The sequence below is a fragment of the Pyrus communis genome, chromosome 3 (genome assembly GCF_041283825.1).
Source record: "Pyrus communis isolate YQ-2024b chromosome 3, ASM4128382v1, whole genome shotgun sequence".
Lineage (NCBI taxonomy): Eukaryota > Viridiplantae > Streptophyta > Magnoliopsida > Rosales > Rosaceae > Pyrus > Pyrus communis.
In genome coordinates, this window is record NC_142567.1 from 27,804,095 (window position 1) to 27,826,704 (window position 22,610).

General features: G+C 35.7%; 3 protein-coding genes across 4 annotated transcripts; 1 reads left to right on the forward strand and 2 right to left on the reverse strand.

Annotated features, from left to right (window-relative positions):
* The first annotated feature begins 1,276 nt into the window (after positions 1-1,276).
* Positions 1,277-5,046, forward strand: LOC137715635 (WPP domain-interacting protein 2). The gene is made up of 3 exons (XM_068454977.2): positions 1,277-1,427; positions 1,623-2,798; positions 4,089-5,046. The coding sequence occupies exons 2-3, from the start codon at positions 1,706-1,708 to the stop codon at positions 4,823-4,825; spliced, it is 1,830 nt and encodes a 609-aa protein (XP_068311078.2). The 5' UTR covers positions 1,277-1,427; positions 1,623-1,705; the 3' UTR covers positions 4,826-5,046.
* Positions 5,047-11,606: 6,560 nt separating this feature from the next.
* LOC137715634 (uncharacterized) lies at positions 11,607-14,254 on the reverse strand. Its single transcript, XM_068454976.2, has one exon. The coding sequence runs from the start codon at positions 13,702-13,704 to the stop codon at positions 11,941-11,943; it is 1,764 nt and encodes a 587-aa protein (XP_068311077.2). The 5' UTR covers positions 13,705-14,254; the 3' UTR covers positions 11,607-11,940.
* A 2,951-nt stretch (positions 14,255-17,205) lies between these two features.
* LOC137716040 (high mobility group B protein 10) lies at positions 17,206-21,388 on the reverse strand. 2 transcript variants are annotated; one of them, XM_068455431.2, is made up of 6 exons: positions 21,069-21,388; positions 19,316-19,394; positions 18,941-19,103; positions 18,773-18,844; positions 17,872-18,227; positions 17,206-17,623 (listed from the first exon to the last, which is right to left on the reverse strand). In XM_068455431.2, exons 1-6 carry the CDS (start codon positions 21,308-21,310, stop codon positions 17,534-17,536), a joined length of 1,002 nt encoding a protein of 333 aa, XP_068311532.2. In that variant the 5' UTR covers positions 21,311-21,388; the 3' UTR covers positions 17,206-17,533. The 2 variants fall into 2 exon arrangements, with proteins under 2 accessions (XP_068311532.2, XP_068311531.2); XM_068455430.2 differs by having other exon boundaries at positions 18,767-18,844.
* Between the last annotated feature and the right edge of the window lie 1,222 nt (positions 21,389-22,610).

Genomic DNA, 22,610 nt, shown 5'->3' on the forward strand with positions numbered 1-22,610 from the left:
CTCCACTTATAATAACATAGTACTGCCTCGTGTTTCGAGTATATTGAAAAACTCTCCTATGTGAGCCTGAAAATGAAAATTTAACCTAATGTGGGTTTGAATGACGACGCGTTTGCAGCTGTTTAGATCGACAAGTTCACCTTTTATTACTACAACTAAATTAATGACAATGTATTATATATGGTACCCAGTCCTTAGATTGATGATATGCACGAATCACAGTTCATTTGATTCTGCAGTCATTGAATGGAAAATACAATCCTGAGCATAACAATTCACTCGAATAAAACTGAGTAAAAGATTATAAATTTTTACCATTCTAAAATTTATCTTTAATGGGGGACAATGATTCAAAACTGATATAATTTATGAAAAATGATATTCGAACTCGAGTACAAAGAGGGAGTGATTACGTGTGGCTGGCACTTTGATTTTATATGAGTTCGTTTGAATGTACTTTTAAAATGACTGAAAACTTTTTTGATGAAAACATTTTTGAAAACAATCCTTAGTGAAAATGTTAGTAAATCCTAAAAAGCACATAACTGATGTTTCTTGAAAAAAAAACATTTAAAATTCTTTTGGAACCCAAAAATATTTTCTTTAAAAGCGCTTTTAGTCATTTTAAAAACACATCCAAACGAGCCCTATATCTACGGGCTCGTTTGAAAATATTTTAAAAATAATTAAAAACTCTTTTATGGAAAATGTTTTTGGATTCCAAAAGCATTTGAAGTGTTTTATGTAGTAAACATTAGTTATATGCTTCTTACAAGAAGAACTTTAAGTATTTTTTTCGAGATTCACTTGTATTATTACTTAGAATTAGTATTAAAAATATTTCACCAAAAATACTTTCAGCCATGTTAAAATCATTTTTAAACAAGCCCTACAATGAAAGAACGTCAAATAATTTTCCTAAACAAATGCTATAGTTTAATCCAAACTACTATAATACCAACTTAATCCATGTTTGTAATGCTAAATGAAGCAATAATAAATGAGGAGAAACTCGAACTTAAAACTTCAAGTGCAAAGTAAACATTTATAACTACTTGAATTACAAGATCTTTGCCCGAAACGAAGTTTTAGAGTCGAAGCAAACCATAAAACAAAATTACCAACAAAAACAACAAGAAGCCGACCCATCAGATGGCAAGCGGTGGCCAATGGTGTGCGGTGGAGGGTGGGCCCACCCCTCGTGCATGTGGCGATGCTCAGTGTCCCCCACGTTCCCTCCACCTGTATTTAATCCTCCCCTTTATCATTTTTTCCCGTTAATTAATAATTAGTCGAATTAAATTTTCCTAATTAAATTTTCATCGCTATAAAATAGCAAATCCGATCACAATTTAGGGTTTCCAATGCCCTTCGAATTTATCTCCTACCTGCGTCTTCTTCTAGGCTTCAGGCAGTTAATTCTAACGGTAAGTTTCCCAATTCCCCAAAATCCCAAATTTTGAATTCGTCGTTTCGTTTTTTTATTTTTCTGAATTTTCAATTATTCGGGATTTAATTGCTCTGCCGTTTGATTTGGTTCTCTGAATCTGTTTATTTCTTCGTTTATTTAAGTATGTTTAGGTTCATGATCGAAATTTAATTTCAGTTTTTTGTAATGCTAGATTTTGGGTCTGGGTTGGAATGATAGTTGTTCTTGATCTGATTGAATTGGGGGTGAGGGAAAAGCCCTAAATTGTTCTATGTTATGGATTTGGAAAATGAATCTGTGGAAGATGTTGCAGTAAACCCACAAGCAGTTTCCGATTCTGCTGCTGCAGATGGCGATGACGGTAGTAGTAATTCGATTAGGAACAACGGGTCATGTGGTAATGAGATTGGAAATGTAGCAGATAGTAGAGTTAATGATGGTGGCACTGAACAGGCAGTGAATTCGAGTCATCCGGCAGCCAAATCTCCCGTTGGGGGGTCACCTCCAACCGTCAAAGGGCGCGGCTTAAGGAAGTGGAAAAGAATTAAGAGAAATTTTGCCAAGGATGATAATGACAATGCAGTTGATGATTCTAGTAAAGTTTTGAAGCGGGGTTTGTCTGGTAATGGAAACCCAGTTAAGCCAAAGAACTGGCCCATTGAGATCAGGCATAATAATAGTGATGTTTCTGTTGGATCCGTGAATATGTTGAGAAATGTGGGAGTTGCTGATAGCTTTGCCATTCCTGGTTCAAGTTCGGATTCTAGGTTTGCTGTGGGTTCTGCATTTGCTGCTGTCGCAGATTCTGAGAACAGTAGTAGCAAGTCTTCAACAGCTGCCAGTGTTCCAAAGGCCAAGTTTGAGCTCCCTGCAGCATTTGGGCACGTGTGGGATAAGAACAAGATGAAGAGCACTAGCGGGAGGAGTGTGAGCAGTTCAGCTCAAAAAGCTCAACAGGGAAACACACAAGCTGAAAGTAGTAAGAAGCATAGAGGAGACAGGGGCACAGTTGAGAAGGAAAACTCTTACTCCAGCATGGAATCTGACTCAAGAAGTTCCAACTTTCTCTTTATGCAGAATCCTATTTTGAGTAGTAATGGGAAGCAAAGTGGAAGATCAATGAGTCATGATGGAGAAGACAGTGATGAAGTTCATGCAAGTGAACCACAATACAGTGAAGAAGCTCAAACTGGTTATAGCAAAGAGAATGTGGGAGATGTTGAAGATTTTTCTCAGGGCGACTTTCTGACAGACATGCCATGGATGGCTAAAGTAGGAAAGAATAAGAACCATAGGTCCTTGACAGATCAAGATCCACTGGTTGAGTCTATCCTTAATCTCCAGTCTGTACAGGAAGCACTTGCTAAAGGTTAGATTGCCTACATCCGCTCAAATATAAAAAATTACAAAATAAAGTTGGTGTTTTTGTGTTGTATTGCTGCTTTCCAGACGTTTAACGCGTTGGTCTTCCAATACATTTGATGAATCCATATTGTTTATTGCCTAATTAGAATTTTTTGTTCAGCTACTTCCTGTGATGATCAGGATAGGGTAGAAACCAGTAGAATAACTGTTAAAATTATAGAAAGATTATTTTGAAAAACCTGATCTCGCAAAACTGTGGTCTGTGCTAAACATGTCAATTTTGTTCTGTAAAAGTCCAAGTTTCTACCGTTATTACACATTGACCATCGTTGGATCCAAGTGGTATACAGGGCATAGATTTAGGAGTTCTACAAGCAAAGCTTTTGGTCATTTTTTGAGTAGTCTGAAGGACCTCTTGACTAGAGTAGTCTGCAAACAATGTAATCAATGGGTGGGAGAGTCTCCATTGCAGCCATATGCTAATTTTCTTTTAAGTTTGTACTTTTACACATGTAAGTTTGTTCAATTTTCATGTGTTTGGAGGATCTTATTAAGGGTTTGTGAAATACCTCTCATTTTGTGTGCCTCGTGGGTATTATATTTGTTGAATCTTTCTGGTTGATTCATAAACATTTTGAGAAGCCCAGATGTTAACATAACTCATTGTATCATCATTGAAGTTATTGTCTCGCATTCTTTTTATACTCAAAAGTCGCGGTGTGATGGCACTTAGTGTTTCTCTTTCCCTCTTTTACACTAAAGGCTTTTGGTTTGAGAAACTAGTATTGTTTGCTTTTTGCTCCATCCATCTTGGTTATTGTATTATTTTCTTTTTATTTCTTGTGGGTTCATTGTTTTAACCCCCTTCCTACGAGTGCATTTTTGCTAACCACCCTAAAGTGGTGGTAATGCTTACCACCTCATTAAATACTGTTAGATTAGTTTAAATTTCGAGATTTGTGTAGTAGATAGATTAAATCAAACTCATCCAACGGTAATCAATAGGTACTTTAGTGTGGTGAGCAAAAATATTCCCCTTTATTGTGGTCTGCATATTGAGACTTTGATTAATGGGCTGCGCTTTGCTTTTCAAAGTAGTTTCGGTTTATTTCCTTTCTTAACTTATTGCTGTCTGTGTTTCTTATTAGCGATGGTTTGTTTCCTGCTGAAGCTATTTTTGACTGCTTTGTCTGAAATATGAATTTTGGTTGTGTTTTCCTTTTTTGGGGGTTCTGCTATATTGTTACGGCGTACTTTGGACATTAAATTAATGGAGTCATGTGTGTTCATGCAGAGGTTCAGAAATTTGGGGAGATTGGGAAGGAAACTTTGTCAGCGGATTCTAATGGTGGTGGTATACCTGCTGATATCTATTCAAGTGATTCGGGAATCAATGAATCCAACTTATCTGACCATTTTGGTTTTGATAAGATTGGACAAAGTTCTTCGAAGTCCATGGAATCTCAGGTCTTGAGTTTGAAACAAAATGTGAAGCTTTTGGAAAGCAAGCTGGATGAGACGAGAGCTATACTGGAGGTGAAAGAATCCAGGGTTGCTGAACTTGAAGATATGATTAACGTTAGCAAGTCTGCAAAAGAAGATTCAGGTAGTACCGTAGGTTTAGAGGAGGAAAAAAGTCGAGAGCTAGAGGCTGAACTTGATGGCGTGTTTAGGCAAGTGATTGAAGCTCAGGTTGAGTTCATTGCTTTTAAAAGTTCCACACAGAGGTTGAAACTTGCTGCAGGTGGCCAAATCGCACTGCTTGATGAGCAAGAAGTACTAGCTGGAGAACAAGCACAGATGCTGAACAAGCTTGGAGAAGTAGAAATTAGGGCCGCAAAGCTAAAGAAACGAACAATGGAGTTGGGAAAATTATCCGGAGATATTTTAGAGACCGAAGAGGTTTTCAGCATCCAGAAGAGGTTTTGTAAGATTACTTCTTGTCTTTTTATTCAGTTAATATTGCTGGGCTTGGCGATATTCTTGTTTCTCTCGCAGTCATCCCATCAAGGGGTGGCTGTACCCACCTGAGCACGAGACCAGCAACGCCATTTTGTTTTTGTGTATTCTCAACCTCCTTAGGCAAATATTGAAGGTTAAATTTGATCCTTTATCGTGTAGAACCTTTTCTTCCTCATTTGTTTTTCTGTTTACGTTTTTATGTAACATTGTTGTAATTTTTGCTTTCATAGGAACAAAAGCATCTCAAAATGATTGCTTATATACAAGTGCTTATAGCGTATTATACCTTCCGTAACTGTATTTTTCGTGTTTTCAATTTTGTTTGGTGGATTGTTCTATGAGTCGAAATTTAAGGAACGTCGAATCACTTGTAACGGATGTTCCTTGACGATGTTTATTTTTTTGGTGAACTTCCTTGACGATGTTTAAGACATAAGTTAAGGTCTTCTGGCACCCATCTGGCTTTACTTTGCTCAACAAAATACCAGACCAAGACGAGTGCATGTTGGGACATTAATCCTAAATATTATAGGAGATTCTGGGAGTCCTATTTTAGGTAGGAGTTGATTTTGTATATTTAATTGAAATCTGTGCGTAAAGGAGGAGGGGGAGGGCGTCAGGTAGTCGACAGCCGACACTCCTAGGTTACATCGAATCTTTATGAAAATGAATTCAGAATGAAATCGCACTAAAGCTAGGGCGTCACCCATAAGTGACGCACTATATAGCCAGAATCGAGCACAATGGCGTTCTATGATTCATACAGTCGATTCCACATAATGGGAAAAGGCTTTGTTATTGTTGTTGTAATTAAAATATGTGTGTAAGTAGTTTCCTTATGGAACTTGGCTTGTATGCTCATGTATTGTAAAACCATGAAGTATCAATATTATCGTTGAAGTTATTCAGCCTCTCGCCCTTGACCAAATCTTCTCGCCTTGATCAAATCGTCTTCACCAATAGTTCTCTAGTACATTCAAAATTCAAACATGATGATGAAAGTGCTAATGTTATTATAGACACGGCCGCCACCTGGAAGCTCGAGATATTAGATGGTGCAGAACAATCTAATGAGAACTCCAGTCAAATGCATCCAACAAAAGTCACATGACGGATTGTTGGTTTTGATGGCAAATGTCTTGAGCTCAATAATAACTTGACTCGTTCCTATTTGTATGAGCATCGAGATCGGTTGTATTGTCAATGACAGCTGTTTTTTTCATTATCGTGTCAATAGATTATGAGAGGCTAGGTATTGGATGATAGATCAGTTTATCCGAAAGAATAATGTATGAGAAAGAAATAAAGTTGTTTTTCACTACAACTGAATGTCTTTGGTTTTGAACAACGATCAGCAGTGGATCGAGCAGTTTTGGATTTTGGCAAAGAAAATCCAGCCTACGATGATTAAAACCATAGGGTTTAATAGTGAATGAAATGAACTTTTGTGTTAATTCGCATATTTCCAAAAAGTATGCTTTTGTTGGTTTAGTATTGGAACCCCTGATTTAATATTTGCAATCAACTCTTTCAGTAAATAATGTAAATTAACAACAATTGAGTTGTAATAAAAAACCAAATGATGGCTTAATTAGTAGTGACAAATAGAAAAACACACGATTATTGCTGCCAACAGCTGATATAACGCCTCCCAACTCGAGGTTCCTTTGGAGATGCTTCTCTGAAAAGCACTTCTGGGCAGAACGAGACAAGACTTGGAGTTCACAAGTATCCATTTCGTGTTACGTGAGTCATCCGTGCTCTTCACGATCCACTTCCCCACGGTCGCGCAGTCCACAGATGAATCTCAGTTTGTACGACCAAATTATACACACATTAAAATTACGAAAGTACCAAGTTGATTACAGTCATAACTGAAGCCAAAGAACCGGCGTAACAGCAACAACAACAATGGTAAGAACATCTCCAAGTCTTTTAGCTGCATCGACACCCTTCCAGTGTGATTTGAACCGTTTTAAAGACGGATCCGTTGCCAAGAGCTGCAAAGTTAAAACAGCTAGTCCGGCACAAATGCACAACTGAACCGGTGAAATCAAAACACACATTTACCCTGCTGCTAACAAACATCATATTAGACAAAAAAGACTGTTAGATTTACTAACCGGCGAAAATTGTATGCTCGTGTACAAGATACACATGGTCGTCAAATTTTGTTCATTGAACACTTTACAAAAAAAATCTAACAGTAAAAAACTTTATACATCGTATTATATTATAAACTTTTGTTGATCATAGACAAATTGGAATTGAAGAAGAAGTGCAAAGTACAAGCAATGATATATAACGCATGACACAGGTAGTGCGTTTGGTTAGATTTAGATGTTTCCAAGGACACAAATTCTGCAGTTGATCTCTATTGTATTATGTTTACACTAAGTCTAGTTAGGGCATAGTTTACTCGACCATGACGGTATCAAATCCAGCACTCTAGTACTTACGCATCTTTCTGCCGCAATATAGACAATAAGCCGTGTATAAACCATAAACATAATTACGGGGAGCTTAACATAGTTAAGTTTCCTCTAGGTCTTATGCCTCTCCCTCTGATATATCATTGCTTTGATTAAAAGTTTATAACTATTGTCATTTGTATATATTTCCCTTTTCTCTAACTCATTTTTGTTCACGTTCCATTCAAAGACCAAGCAAATACTGTCTCTCTTGTAAGTTTCTTTTGAGTTTGAAGATAATTAACAGAAAGAAGTGTAAGATTAAAAATTGGAGGCTTTGAATTTATAATCTCTTGCAAAACCGAAGCTCTTATACCATGTTAAACCACCACGGACCTTTAAATCTCAAGTCATGACGGAATAAGTCAATAATATATATTAAGCTAATATCCGGTTATTTTTACATATTTAATTGACCACATTGTTGGTCGAAATATTTGACAAAAACTATATATATTTGTATAGATGAGTTTACCTCTATGAACAATATAATCAGTGCATGTGGAGAAAATTGATTTGTCCGTTCAATTATATGAATGTGGAAAGACTTGAGCTTGGTCTACCTATAGCACAAGAATTTCAATGTCCAAACAATGGCCAACTGTGTAACTTGGGTTGTTGGTAATGGAAATGTTTACCTTTGTACCAAAAAAAATAAAAAAATAAATAAAAAAAACAATGGCCACAAATAATTTAAAATTTTGAGAGCGTGTTTGGTACTTTACTCGAATCTAACTTTTTAAAATTAAAAATACTTTTCAAGTTTTAGGCCTTCAAAACTTGTTTAGTACGATTATTTTCAAAAACTGAATTCGTGACTAACTTACGGAAATAGCATATTCTCTAAAAACACTAAAAGTGAGTTTTTAGAGCTTTTATACTTAAAGCTCACTCTTTTCTTATCTCTCCTCCCCTCCCACTCTGGATCTATCTCTCTCTTATTTCTTCTTTCTCTCTCACCTGATCCACTCTCTTCATTTTCTCTCTTCTTTTTTTTTTCTTTTTCTTTTGTTTCCTCCCTTCTCTATATCTCCTCCAATCCTCTCTTTGTTTTCTTTTCTCTCTTCCTTCTCCCCCTTCTCCGACCACCTCTCTTTCTAATTTCTTTGTCCAGTTTAAGTTTAAGATTTAAAAACAATTTTAAATATCATACCAAACAAGTTTTTGAGTTTTTTGAAAATTGTTTTCAAGAGATCTTCTTAGAAATGTTTTGAGAAATGATAAATTTTTTTTAATAGAATACCAAACAATTCCTAAGATTTTTTGATGGGTGGTGATGCTAAATAATAGTTCATTAATTTTTGTGTATACACGGATTGTAAATTGCATATGTAAGATTATGAATTTAGATTCAAGCTTTATCTGATATAGACTTATAGTGCAATGCATGCAACTCATTAACAAGTATGAATTAATTAAAATCACCAATACAATGCACGACCAGACGGCTTAAGATTGTAAATGTGACCCTTACACGCATGCTAATTACGCTATTAACAGAATTACTAATTACATCTCATGTCTGTAGAACTCATCATAAATACATCATGCATCACGAGGAAGAAATTCTTGAATACAACACCACATGTATTATAATAACTAATTTCTTGACCATCATGAGAATTGATTATTTCAAAAATGAATATGCATATACACGTGTTGTATGCAAGAAATTTGTCTAAAAAACGCATTTGGAATATAGCAAGTAAATGTGAAACATGATATAGATGCATTTCTCAAAGTGAAAATGGTAATGCATATCAATTACAACATCGAACGTTTGATTAACCAAATATGGTTCTGTCCATCTAGTCATTTGCAGTAATTGTGAAAAATGTGTCAATTTCGAAAATACTATAGCGCTACAATCATCACGGTGTGGCTTAGTGGTTGAAGACGAATTTCAGGATCGTATTCTACACATCACGCCCTGAGTTCGATTCCTGACGTTGATGAATCACACGATGGTGGTCAGGAGGAGGATGAAATGCCACTGTGAATTTGTCCGGCCTCCAACTTAGTGGACTGCAGTGACAAAGCCATCAATTGGTTGTTTAAGAGAAGAAAGAAAATACTAGAGCTGCATAATTAGCAACCACTAATGTTGGACCAATTCATGACTTTCTAGGTATATTGTATAAATGTTCCAAAGTGAATTCATCTTTATTAATTATAGTGACATATAAGCCATTTTAAGATATGAACACCACCTTATGTAAGGTGAAACAATGTACAGAATCACACCAAAAGTCCAAAACAAGGTATGAAAAGAACCATGTGCATGATTTCGCTTTAAATATAATTTTCTTATAATTAAAAATTAATTAATCCAAAGTTAATAAAATATGCGTGTGAGTGTATCCTAGTACCAACGACATAAAGGCACGAAAGCGCACGTTACATTGGTAGGGTGGTGCATGTCTGTTTTGCAGTTGGCGTGAGAAAAATGCCAAGGGATATAAAAGTAAAAAATGATAGTATAGAAAGTTTGAGATCACAAGAAATCGTCAATGACACAGTTGAGTCTTATCCTTTCTATTTTCTTCTACCCTAAATACAAAGCATCCTTCAATGCAAATGAATATGAGTACTATACACAAATAACTAGCTATGGGATTTAGCATTCTTTTGTGTGACAGATGTTTATATTGTTTAATCGTGAATTTAAACTATAGAATTTGACCAACATCAACCTAATATTACTGATTTAAATTTACCAGTATGTAAACATTATAACATTGTATCTTTCGATATTGTTTGAAGAAAGAAATTTCAGGAGCATGATGACATAAAACTTATGAAATTATATACAGTTAAACCTCTCTAAAGTTATACGGTTGAGACCAAACCAATTTTATAATTTTAAGGAGGTTATTGCTTTTTGGAGATGTAGTTTAAATTATTATTTATTGCTTTATTTACCATTAATGAATGTTGTATTTCTTAAATAGGATTCCTTGCAAATTTTTGTTATGTGAAAGTGTGTTTCCTTAAGATGAGAACAAGAAAAATTCAAACTATTTACAATATGGAGTTTATTCTAATACATAACTGAAATATTATTTATTGACTTATTTATCCTTAATGAATTATGTATTTCCTAAATAGGATTCCTTGGACACTCCAAGGATTTAATTTGTTGCATATTTTGTACTTAGTGACAATTATAACTATGTAGAGGCGTGTTTCCTTAACATAAGGTCAAGAAAAATTATAACTTATTACAATATGAAGTTTATTCTAATACATAACCAGTCCAGAATCTTTTATGACTTTAAGAATGTTATTCCATTATAAGGTATTACTTTAGAGACGTTTTACTTACAATGCTAATGTGAAAAATACAAGTTACCATATACACAACTAATATACCAATTCCTTTGCAAAACTAAATAACTGAATCTAGACACTTGAGTTAATCTGTCGTCTTATTATTCTTTTGCTGACCTGGTCACAAAGTGAGAAGAGATGGTAAAAGCTTAAGCTGGAGAGGAACTAATAATTGTGTGCTTAGACAAATCAATGTTTAGACTATTAGACTATTAGTAACCTGTTGCTTCATCTTTGTTGATTTTGCAATTAAATTAGGTGATTTGGAAAAAATTCTACATCTCTAGCTAGCTATCAGTACACAATGACCTTTACAAAACAGACCCCCTTCCCCCCTCTAGTTTATGTGGAAATACACACCAAATTCCCAAACACTAACAAGTTGCTTTTGGAGATTTGTTAGATGCTTCTCTTAAATCTCACAAAGAAAACTTTATATGCTTAATTAATTTTCTTAAAAACAAAAATAAGCATTGAACAGGAAAAAAAAAAGGTTGATTCTTGCAAATTGGGTTGATGAGGAAAACCTCCACTGGGTAGAGAAATCTCTTGACTTCATAAAGAAATGACTCCTTTGTTCTGGCCCTATATACTCAATGTTAGATGTTATTAGCCTCACATCACAATTAAACAAATCAAAATCAAGATTCCATCTAAATGGAGTCAACTGAAAGAAAGGATCTGAATTTGACAATGCGCAGCTGGTAAATTATCTACAAAAGTTGGAAAACATTGTATGGAATATGTTTAATAGACCAATAAATTTGAAATAAATTATATGCGAGGAATCATTTCTAATCATTTTGTTTTTGTCCAGATCTTTTATTTTAAATCTCGACAAAATATATATGACATGTTTTAGTCTAGATAAACAACTTAACTGTATATTAATGTGATATAAATCCTGTAAATTTGATATCCCTCCATCCAGAAGGGCACCTACATTTGAGATTTGATTACCAAAGGCTTAATTTGAAACTTGAAACTTATGGAATCAAACAATTGAATTCTAACAAGAAAATTAATGGAAGAGAAAGTAGGGAAACTAATTTAACCAAAAAGAAACACTGTATGTATGCAGAAGTCCTGCAGATTCTTTACATCATCTTCCTCCCAATAGGACCATTTGGATATTGGAAATCTCCTTCCACTAAAGCAAAAACATTGAGAAGACCATATCATCATGCTTTTTTACAAGAGGAAAATTAACCCAAAAAGCCAATGGGAATGGACCCCACTTTGATCAAACTGGAAAGAGCAGTAGGGTATCTAAGACTAAAGGACAAGAACTAACTGAACTATCCAAAAACCCTTAAAAAAAATATCAGCTAGCCAGAGACTGAGAGGAGAAGATAGAAAACCTCAGATTCTTCAGCTGGCTAGCTAATTAGTAACTGAATTATAAGAAGAAGTTGAACATCCAGCTGCTGCTGCCCCACCATACTGATAACCTGTACCTGCACCTTCCTGGTTATCCTCCTCTATTGGTGGAAGCTCATTTAGGTCAAAGTTCAAAACTTTTCCTCCACCACCACCACCTACTATAGTCTGACTGGAATGAGCTTGCAGCTGCTGCTGTAGCTGCTCAGAAGGACCCACCACCACCACCTGCTGCTGCTGCTGCTGCTCAGTGGGGCCAGTCCAGTGGCACCTCTTATGACCCCCCAAAGCTTGACCTGTTGGGAAGGTCTTGTTACAGATTTTGCACTGGTGGTGCTGCTGATGATCAAGTGCTACTCTTTCTGCTTCATCACCATGCACCCTATCTTCAGCAGCCGGATCGTCAGCGGATGCAGACTGGTCCTCCATGGATGAGTGGGCCACCGTGATCCCCTTGAGCTTGTTGTGGCTTGACATGTGTCCTCCCAGAGCTTGGTGGCTCGGGAAACACTTCGCACAGAGATTGCACTTGTACCTCAGCCTTCCTTCCAAGTCCACCAACTTCATCTTCCTCCTCTTCCTCCTCACCACCGCAATGCTCTCAGAATTCTGACTGTCTGACAATTCATCCTCCATAGTATTATGGTTTCCAATATTTTCCTCCTCCATTAATCCAAGCTTCAAGAAATTCTTCACGGTTGACTTTTCTTGACCAAACTCACCACCATATGCATCATACCATTTTTTATCGCTCCTCTTCACCTCAGATGATTCTCCCTTCCTCTTGTTAGTGGACCCCACGGTGGCGGGTGCAGTGTACCCATGGTATGGAAGTCCACCCTCTCGGTCCTGATTGGTGGTGATCAAGAAATTGCTGTTGGTGACCTCACACATGGTCTCATCAGCTCCTCCTCCTTCCAATGGATTGGCCTGAGCTAGCATCAAAAGATCATGGACAGCTTCCTCCATCTGCTCTTCGTCTTCTTCAACAGTCCTGGGACTTCTCGAATCCAATCCGGAGACGGACTGGTCAGAGTCGGACTCAAATCCGGTGCTGCCGCTCTTCCTCCCTCTCCTTGCGGTTTGTGACCATTTAGGCAGAGTCTTGGACAGATTAAGAACCGAACTTTTCGACCTGAAAAACGTCTCATCAGACTCAATCTGATCCTCCTGAGCTTTCCTATTACTCTGATCAGGCACAGCATCTGACACAGTGGAAGAAGAGCTGTTTTTGGCGGTCGGAGGCGGCTGAATTCCCCTCCATTCTCTCTCTGGATGCGACCTCATATGCCCAAAAAGTGACTTCATCGACGGAAAATTCTTGCCGCAAACGCAACAAACAGGCTTCATATTGCTGATGCTGCTGCTATTTCCTCCAATCCCCAAAATACCACCAGCATTCGAGCTTCCAACATTGGAATTTCTTGGTTTCGAATTGTTGGGTTTTGATGAAATCGTGTTCTTGCGAGACTGATTAAACAATTCCTTGTTAGCTTGAACATGCATTCTCATGTGGCCTCCGAGAGCCTTACCTGAGCTGAAACCCCTGAGGCAGACCTCGCAGAATCGGGTAAATTCCGGCAGCGGAGCAGCAGAAAAGTTTTGAGGGTTTTGGCCTAAAGGTTCCGGCTTTGCAACCTTGAGCTTCAGAAACAGTCCTCCATTGTTGCTCTCCATCTCTTCCCCGCTCAGTTTCTTTGGGGGCTTTCGCTCCTGATCGCTGGCAGCTAGTGGTGGAAACCTAGTCTCTTGGTGTTCGATATCCATGTGAGAAAAAAAAACCCAGCTCGGAAATTTAATGATAGTGTGAAACCGCAGCTAGTGAGGATTTTAATGATCGTCTAGATTTTCTTTTTTTTGGGTGCTTGGGGAATAAGAAAAGAAAGAAGATTTTGGTAGAAAGGAGCTCAAGCTAAGGAGCAGATGTGAGTATGCGGAACCCTACTAGGAGATTGAGATTATACACACACACACACACACACACACATACACATATATTATATATGCAAATATTATATATGAAAATATAAATGTGAAAAGGTTAGCTTAGCTGAGAAGCAAAATTAGGCTACTTTGATCATGATCTTGTTTTGGTTAATTATAAGTCCTGAAAATCCTGATCTCCCTATAATCAAGAACTCTAAGAGGGGAAAGAAAACAAGGAAACTGTGGCATCCAGCTAATGATGTCATCAGATTACAGCTCAAAAAAAGGATTAGAGTTGAAAAATAGCTAAGGAAAGGAGCAGACAAACAAACCCAGAAGAGATAAGAGAGAGAGAGAGAGAGAGAGAGAGAGGACTTCACAAATTCTGCGGCAGTATGGCAGGCCTTCGGTCTTTCAAGTCACCAAATTGTTATAGAATGAGAATTATAATTGTTATATTTTTATAGATATTGTTAGGTTTTTTTAATTAATATTATTTTGGGATTTAACTGCTGTTTGTATGAGTTTTGGTTCATGGGCAATTTGACTGTCAAAGCCTGTTAATCCGTTCTTTCAGAATCTCCAAATTCTCACGGAATTTTGAGTCACTAACCGAGAAGAGTGAGAATTTTGAGAAGTTTGAAAACCATAAAACCACCGCACAAAAAATAGAGAACTGATAATCAAACTCTCTTAAGATTTTCTATAAAATCTTTGTTATTTCATGTTTTTGGTACAATATTTTATAATGTTAACACAAAATTAACTTTAAACTGTAGATTGACAAAGAGGTCATAACAATCCTAATTTTGATAGAGATCCTTCAAAAAATAAGAAGAGTTCAATGAAAAATTAAAAATTAAATTCCATCCAAACGAAGGTTTAGGTAGTACTGTTTAGTGTGAAGTGTACCACTCTCTTCTATCCCACTATGACTATTTAGGAGCCCCCCTTACAACAATAAACCATACCTGCCCCCAAAGAGTAAGGGTTTTTGGAATTTCCTCCTTTAAATTTTTTTTTTTCTAATTTTTGTCTTACATTATAATTTAATTTTAATCTTCCTTGGAAGATACTCCGAGGCCAATCATCCGGAATTCTCTCAGTTTTCACAAAAATTTAGGATACAATCTTTTCTCATTATTCCTCCAACCCCAAAAATTAGCTTTTTGTCTTCTTTTTTTAAGGAGTTTTTTTTTTCTCTTCTTATTTGTGTTACCTTTTATAAGTGTTAATCAATGATAAATTATTCCACTATTTTGTAATGAAAATTTTACTATACTTTGATGTACTTTATAAACTAAATTTTTAAACATTTGCAACTTTAATTGTTGAATCTTTAACCAATAATATGTCCATTAAAATTTTCAATACATAAGATATTCGCAGCATATATTAAAAAATCTCATTTTTCTATTTAGAATAAAATCCCGAAAGGATTTCCTACTCTATCAAGGAGAGGAAATTAAAAAAGGCCAAGAAGCCTAGCAAAGTGGGAACTCTCTTGGGTTAGTTTCAAAATCCGTGCTTATCACCATCCTTTAAGTTAATGCATGTCATTATTATCCCCTTTAATCCTCTTTCATGTGAATTTTCACACCTCGCACCACCATATTCACCAGATTTTTCAATGTGCTCAAAACACATGATGGTACGCCAAATGTTAATACAAGTGATGAAAAGTTTTTATTTTCAAACGTTTCTCCAATTGTATAATTACATGAGATGTTCAACCCTCATGTTCCCACCATTCACCACTCACCACACACATGACTAGAGTCCAAATAAGAAAGTGAGTAGAGGAGCAAATTTTCCAATTTATTTCTTCTATCCTTTTGTTTCCACGCGGTTTCAAACCTTTGAATGGTCTCCATGTTTCCAATTTTATGAGCAAGGAATTTAAATTCTCTACTTAATGTTTTGACGAAGGAAAATGTGTGAAGGAAGTCGTTACATTTGAGTCTTTGACCAGCAAGCTTTTTGTCTAATTTTTTTTAACAAACGATATTATCTACCGTACGAAAGAGAAGGGGTAGGCTAAGTCATACAATAGACAATAATTTGGCTCAAATTTGCCCTTGACAATAATCGAACATAAGACATCTCACTTACAAGTAAAGAGGAACAACTAGATCGAAGAATATCATTATATCGTAGTACTAAACAACTGCCTTTCGTCTAACTATAGTTTAGCTTTTTAAACTTAGTTGTACAATGTACGAGGTTAAGAGCTCTAATTTTCCAATTCACATATTGTATTATCTGTTTGTATTAAAATATCATAGTGTGTCAAAAAGAAAATCATTACTTACGTATACAATTTGTTTGTTTGAAGGGGAACTAATTAATTAAGGTAAAATATGTATTACCACGTTATGAGAGGTAAAAAGTCTCCGTTTAAATGTATTTCCTAAGCCAATAGTTTTATTTCTAGTTGATTAAGAAAGCAAGTAATAGTTATATTTGAAAGTAAAAAATGTAGGACTTGGCTTAGCCAAAGTTGACTAGGATAATGCACTGCCTCATCCCACTTGGTTACCTCTCTTTATAATTTTGTTACAATATATTTTACTCTAAGGAGAGGGGGACTAGGCTAGATCAGCCATTAATTAGGTATCAAACTTAACTTAATTACAATACTCCCTTGCTATCTATGTAAGTCAAATATGAAACATCTTACTTATAAATAAAGAGAAATATCACTAAATTATAGTATTAGTTGATCATCTCCTTGCAATTTAGATTAGGTTAAAATATCACTCAATAAATTTGAGATAGTGGCGTAATTCTTTTTTTTTTTTTCTTTTGTGTTTAACATTCCCTTGGATGATGAGATTAAAAATAGATAGAAACCCAAGATAAAAAATAATTCTAACTAGCTCAAAAGTCAATTGTAGTGATCTGCGTCCATTAGGTGTTGTAGGGGTCGTTGGAAATGTTTTTGAAATGACTGAAAATCATTTTTATTAAAATATTTTTAAAACCAATATTTAGTAAAAATCCAAGTAAATAATGGAAAAACTCTTTAAGTACTTTCTTAAAAAATCACATATCTGATACTTCTTCCAAAATGCACTTAGAGTACTTTTGGAACCCCAAATAAATTTCACCAAAAGCACATTCAGTCATTTGAAAAGCACTTTCAAACGAGCTCGTAAACATTGCATAATGTCCAATACATATTTAATCCTAACCGTGCTTTTCAATCCACCTTTAAATTTTGGAAATTACAACCAATTTTTCTCCTCCTACACACTTATTTAATCCTAACCGTGTTTTCTATTTGATTTATTCAATCCGATATCAGGAATATGTGTGAGGGATGTGTAGAAGGCTAAAGACTGAAAATAAGCTCCCTTAGATTTTAGACTGCAGTTCCAGGAATTACTATTGTTACATTGAATATCAAGAACTATCAAAGATCGTCACTGCAATGGAATCCTACTAATCCAAAGTGAAGGCAAATTCAACAGATGTTACAAAGAGCTGCCCCCTTTCACCCCTTCCGCAATTTTTTTCTGCGGATGGGGCATACTGAGGGGCAACCTTACCAATGAAAAATGAAAACCGAACTAGGTTAAATACCGGCAACGATGACTACTACAACAAGGCATACAAGAGAGGAAAATGATGCCTACGAAACAAGTTGCCTATCTAATGAACATGGAGGCTATTGCTGTGTAGGATTGTAGGAAGATTTATATTCCAGCAGTTCGGTCCTGTATCTCTCCTTGTCCTTCATCCCTTTATCCTGATAAACCTGCACCGCAGCACTGGAGTGTTATGATGAACACTTCAAGAAGACTTCCAATATGACGCAAGTTAGAAGTGTTGAGAATCAACACAAAAGGAGATGAAAATAGTAATTCTATCCAAGCATGTGAAACTTCTTCTCAAACCTTAGATCTATACCGGAACACACATATACGATGATGAAATTAGCTTGGGACGTTACGGGCGAAAAAGGACTAACTGAAGAAAAAAAAAATTGCCACCAACTCAGTATACCTGTTTCTCGGCCTCTGTGAGATTGTTCCATAGATACCCAATTTTTTTGCTGATGGCTCTCTCTTGCCCATAGTACAAAGGTTTTAATCTGGCATAATTCTCAGCGAAGAAGAAATTGTAACCGCTCCTGTTTGACTTGGGCCGAAAGGGATCACGTAATGCCAACCTGGATCTCTTTCGGTTCTGTCGAGTAGGCATGTCCGAAAAACTCTGAGAAACATATGTAGATGTAGGAGCATGATACAAGACACCTTTCAGTTCATCAGAACCCAAGTTGACAGTAGCCAGATATCCACTGTCAAATTTCCCATCAATGGTTCCCATGATTGAACAACCAAGCTGCACTTCTGTGCTTTCTGTACATAAGATAGAGAAAACATATCCATATTGCAATTAATTCATGGCCTTGCAGATCAAATAACTAGATGCTATCAATAAGGTCAAGTAACTAGGAAATAATGATACTGAATAAGAAAGACGAAAGTAAAAGCCTCATAGCAAGTCATAAAGTTATAAGATGGATTCCCTAATAAAATTTACAATGTGGTTCATCCATATTTCTTAATAGAAGTTCCTATGTTGTTTATCTTCTTCACTGCAACTTTCCCGAAGATATCTCAAAAGGGCCATCAGAAAAGCTTGACCACTAGCAAGGAATTTTTTTAATTCACCTATCTAACTTTAAGAAGTTACAGAATTGTTTCATACGATTTCTTCTGAGAATTGTCAGCAGGAGGTATACTCTACGATTGCAAATAAAAGGTTTTCTGGAAACTTACAGTTTAATGTAGACACCATGGAGAAAACATACTCATAGTTATATGGTTCTACTTCTACAACTAGTTTGGCGCAACCATTATTAGAACCATAACATCGAGATGGAGGTTAAGCCTACCCTGACCTGGAAATTGGTTTGTACTTGCACCTTCCTCCATGGTGGCTGACCCATTGAAAAGGTTCTTGCTTAGAGGCTCTGGAAAAAAGGAAACAAGAAAACCATATATTTTTCCAATCAATAAAATAAATGAAACAACACACAAAATCAACAAGGACCCCTGTCTTCAATTACCAAGCACTGGTATGCTATAAACTTCTTTGTGGAAATAATAGGCCTGCTCAAAGTGATACAGCAAAGACAAGTAGTACTTCCGTAAGACAAACGAAGCACTGGTAATTGTTGTTGGGAAATTGAAGGCCGCAATCACTTCCTTCCATTTGCGATCTCTAATCACCTGTAACCAGTTTAAGAGAATCTAAAGTGAAATAAAATTCAAAACATAAAAAAGGAACTTTGGAATGGCTCCACGAAATAAGGGAGAAAATAAAAGGATGAAGATTAACATAGGCAATAAGTTTGGATGAAGATTAACATAGGCAATAAGTTTAACTCAGCTTAAGAATCTCATATAAACAACCATTAAACAGAAAAGCAAAATGAACTAACCTTTTCAAGCCCGTCACGACATGTGACTTCTACAAAAAGGAGATGTAGATCCAGAGTTTTTCCTCCTACAGTAGGAATCCTGCACAAAGAGCATTAATCTTATCCTCATGGACTTTCCGTTTTTTCTGTACTCTACACTAAATTTTCATGAACTCAAGGACTCAGAAATATGATCCTATAGGACAGATCCTGTTCAAGTCAGGTCGTCGTAACTAGGTTTTCATCAATGCCTAAAAACTATGAAAGGAAATAAGTTATACAATCAGCACAGCAGTTTAGGAACGGTTTCTGATGCACAAAAAGAATCATGGCATGACAAAGTCCACGTTCATAAACAGCTTATTTCTGCACCCCTTAGACTGTATCCTTCAAACTACCCTACTTCAATACTAATGAAGAAATACCTTCAGACATCTCACAAAATGACCCAGTTTCAGGATTTCACCAACCATCACTGATAACATTTCCTAGTTACCAAAAAAGCCTATTTATGCTTCTGTAAGGTATCAAAACCAAATGCAAATTCACAAGGATAAGCAATAAACTAAGCAATTGAAGACGCATTAATATCGCAACATGGAAACTAGGTTTCCATGACCACAAAATAAGAATGAAGAAATATAAGGTTATAACAGCTAAAAAATACCAACATCAAAAGATAGCATACTAAAATAAATTAGCAATTCTTAAATCCTTAAAAAGGAAACAGCCCTAATTTCCCCACGACATGGTGCTGTTTTTAGTGTAGTAATGCTGCATACATGGAAAATTTCAGCTCAAAAGTAGACATCCAAGAAAATCAAATCCCCATTTATTAAAGTTATGCAAAGGAAACGACGACTAATGAAGATTTGGGAAATTCCAATTTTCTTGAATGAAGCATCTCTCATGAATGACAAACTCAGATCTTGGTAAGAAACAATAATCTTACTAATGGCAAAGAAAAAAGAAGGATAACGTGAGCCAGTATTATAAGTGGTCTGTGGAAATGATGGATTGCATTGCGATAAATCTTGGGATTGCACATTGTCCACCATCCCTAACTCAAAATCAAATAGAGAGAGGCACCACAGGGGATATAAATTTGATATCAGCATTCAACTGAACTTCTAGAATCCCAAAAAAAAATATCCTGAATTTGCTAAAAATACCCGAAACAATGTGTACAACGCAGTCTAAATTTTTCAGTCAGTCGCCATTCAATCAATTCAAACCGAGGAATAGGCAACATAGTTTTGATTAAAACCAGTCAATTGAAGTATGCAACATGCAAAAACAATGGAAGTATATCAAGTGAGGCAACACAACAACAATAAAGCCTTATCCTGAGCGGGATCGGCTATATGAATCCTAGAACGCCACGCTCAGTTTTGTGTCATGTCTTCCGTTATATCCAAGTAGTCCAAGTGAGGCAATGAAAAGATAAAAACACGACACAAATATATAATTTTCCAATTATTCCAACATATTAAGACCCAAAATAGCAAAACAAAAACAACCCAATTCATCAAATAGCCCAACAAAACGAAATCTAAGTTGTAAGAAAAGCGAACCGAGCCAAATTACATGAATTGATCAAACCAGTCAACTGAAGTAGCAACATGCAAATTCAATGTCAATACAAACATATAATTTTCCAATTCTGCCAACATATCAAGACCCAAAACAGCAAAACAAACACAATCCAATTCACCAAACGACCCAAATATAAAAAATCAAAGCTTTCACAAAAGGGACAAAACCCAAAATGTACATGAATTTGGTTCTGAACGAATCGTGAAACTCCTTCAGCTTTTCCAAGAAAAGGTCGGAGCTTTGAACGACTTCCTCATACGTTGCTGTGGGTGAAGGATAAGCCTTTGGGGCGGAGGCGGGGGATGAGAGAGAAGACCCATTGGCGGGGAGAGAGAGGAGTCGTTGCTGGTGAGCAGAAGTGACTGAGGAAGAAGAAGGCTTCTCCTTTTCTGTAATTTTTTGTGTTGGGACCTCAGACATTTTGTCAGAGAGAAAAAAGGGAGGGTAAAGATTTGATGGATGGATTAAGATGCTAGATAACCAGAAGGCAACGGACCAGCCTTTTTATTTTAGTCAAATTATATGATTATATAAAGATATTGGAAAAGGATACTCACCTGTTCCTTTTGGTAGAGATCCGAAAGATCAAGCAATCACGACTGTTCATCATATATCGTACGTTCAGTTTTCGTTAGATACTATTTATTTTTAATTTTTAATTTTTAATTTAAAAGAATTTATGATCATATGATATATGATGAACGACCGTGATTGCTTGATCTCTCGGATCTCACGAAGAGGATCCTACGGGATCCTTTTCCTAAGATATTGGATATGACTAGGCCCTAGAATACTTTCCTAATAATTAAAGATTGCAACTTTATTTATTGGTTGTCGATACAAACGATAATATAAATTAATTCAAAATTTATGATAAGAAAATTTAAACTTGTATTTACACAAGAGTGGAGACAAATGGATATAAAGATTCGAAATCAAAAGCTTAGATTTTAAATAAAATGTTTTTAACTAACTGAACGTGTGTAGAGAAATATTTTGAGTGTTGATGAAGAATTGGGATGGGCTGATGGTTTTGGTAAAACACATATTTGGGAAGGCAAAGCCGTGATTGGTACTTTTGTTAGCTAAAATTAATAAGATTCTGTAAATTTTGGACCCTTTCCTTTTACTCCTTTTTCTGTTAATAAAAGTAGAAATATGAAGAGCATATTAAGTTCCAAGGGTAAAAGAGAAAGAAGATGGAGTATAGAATGTGATTTTTATGAGTAAATGCTACATATCATAATTGTACCATTTTTTTAATAGAAATATGTCTTACTAATACGAAGTGTTATAAACGTGGTATGAAAAATGTGATAAGAGTAGCATTTTTGATGAACTGATAAGGATTTCATCATAATATAAATTTTGCTAAAGTTCCAAAAATTAGATGATTACATTCATGAAATGTTTAAGTTCATCGATTTTGCCTGAATTTAGTAGATTTCTGTATTTTTTTCTAACTTTTAATTTGAGTGAACAAACTATGCTTATGTTGGCTTAAACATGTAAGTCAGGTCATTTAGTCAAGTGATAGCTTATTTTCATCCAAATTCAATCCTCATTTCTCATAAATTAAAATAGTTAAAAATACATTTTTGTCAATAAAAAAACATATCCATAATCAAATTAATTTTGTTGCATCACCATATTAAGAGTATCCGAAAAAGAAGGGTAAAATGCGGTTTGACCCCTTAAATTATTACTTTAGTTGAAATTG

Excerpts from the sequence above, each read along its gene's own strand:
- LOC137715635 (XM_068454977.2), top strand. The coding sequence starts at position 1,706 with ATGGATTTGGAAAATGAATCTGTGGAAGATGTTGCAGTAAACCCACAA. Across the intron at positions 2,799-4,088 it reads ACAGGAAGCACTTGCTAAAG|AGGTTCAGAAATTTGGGGAG; the intron begins GTTAGATTGCCT and ends GTGTTCATGCAG.
- LOC137715634 (XM_068454976.2), bottom strand. The coding sequence starts at position 13,704 with ATGGATATCGAACACCAAGAGACTAGGTTTCCACCACTAGCTGCCAGC.
- LOC137716040 (XM_068455430.2), bottom strand. The coding sequence starts at position 21,310 with ATGTCTGAGGTCCCAACACAAAAAATTACAGAAAAGGAGAAGCCTTCT. Across the intron at positions 19,104-19,315 it reads GTCGTGACGGGCTTGAAAAG|GTGATTAGAGATCGCAAATG; the intron begins GTTAGTTCATTT and ends AACTGGTTACAG. Across the intron at positions 18,845-18,940 it reads TTATAGCATACCAGTGCTTG|AGCCTCTAAGCAAGAACCTT; the intron begins GTAATTGAAGAC and ends CCTTTTTTCCAG.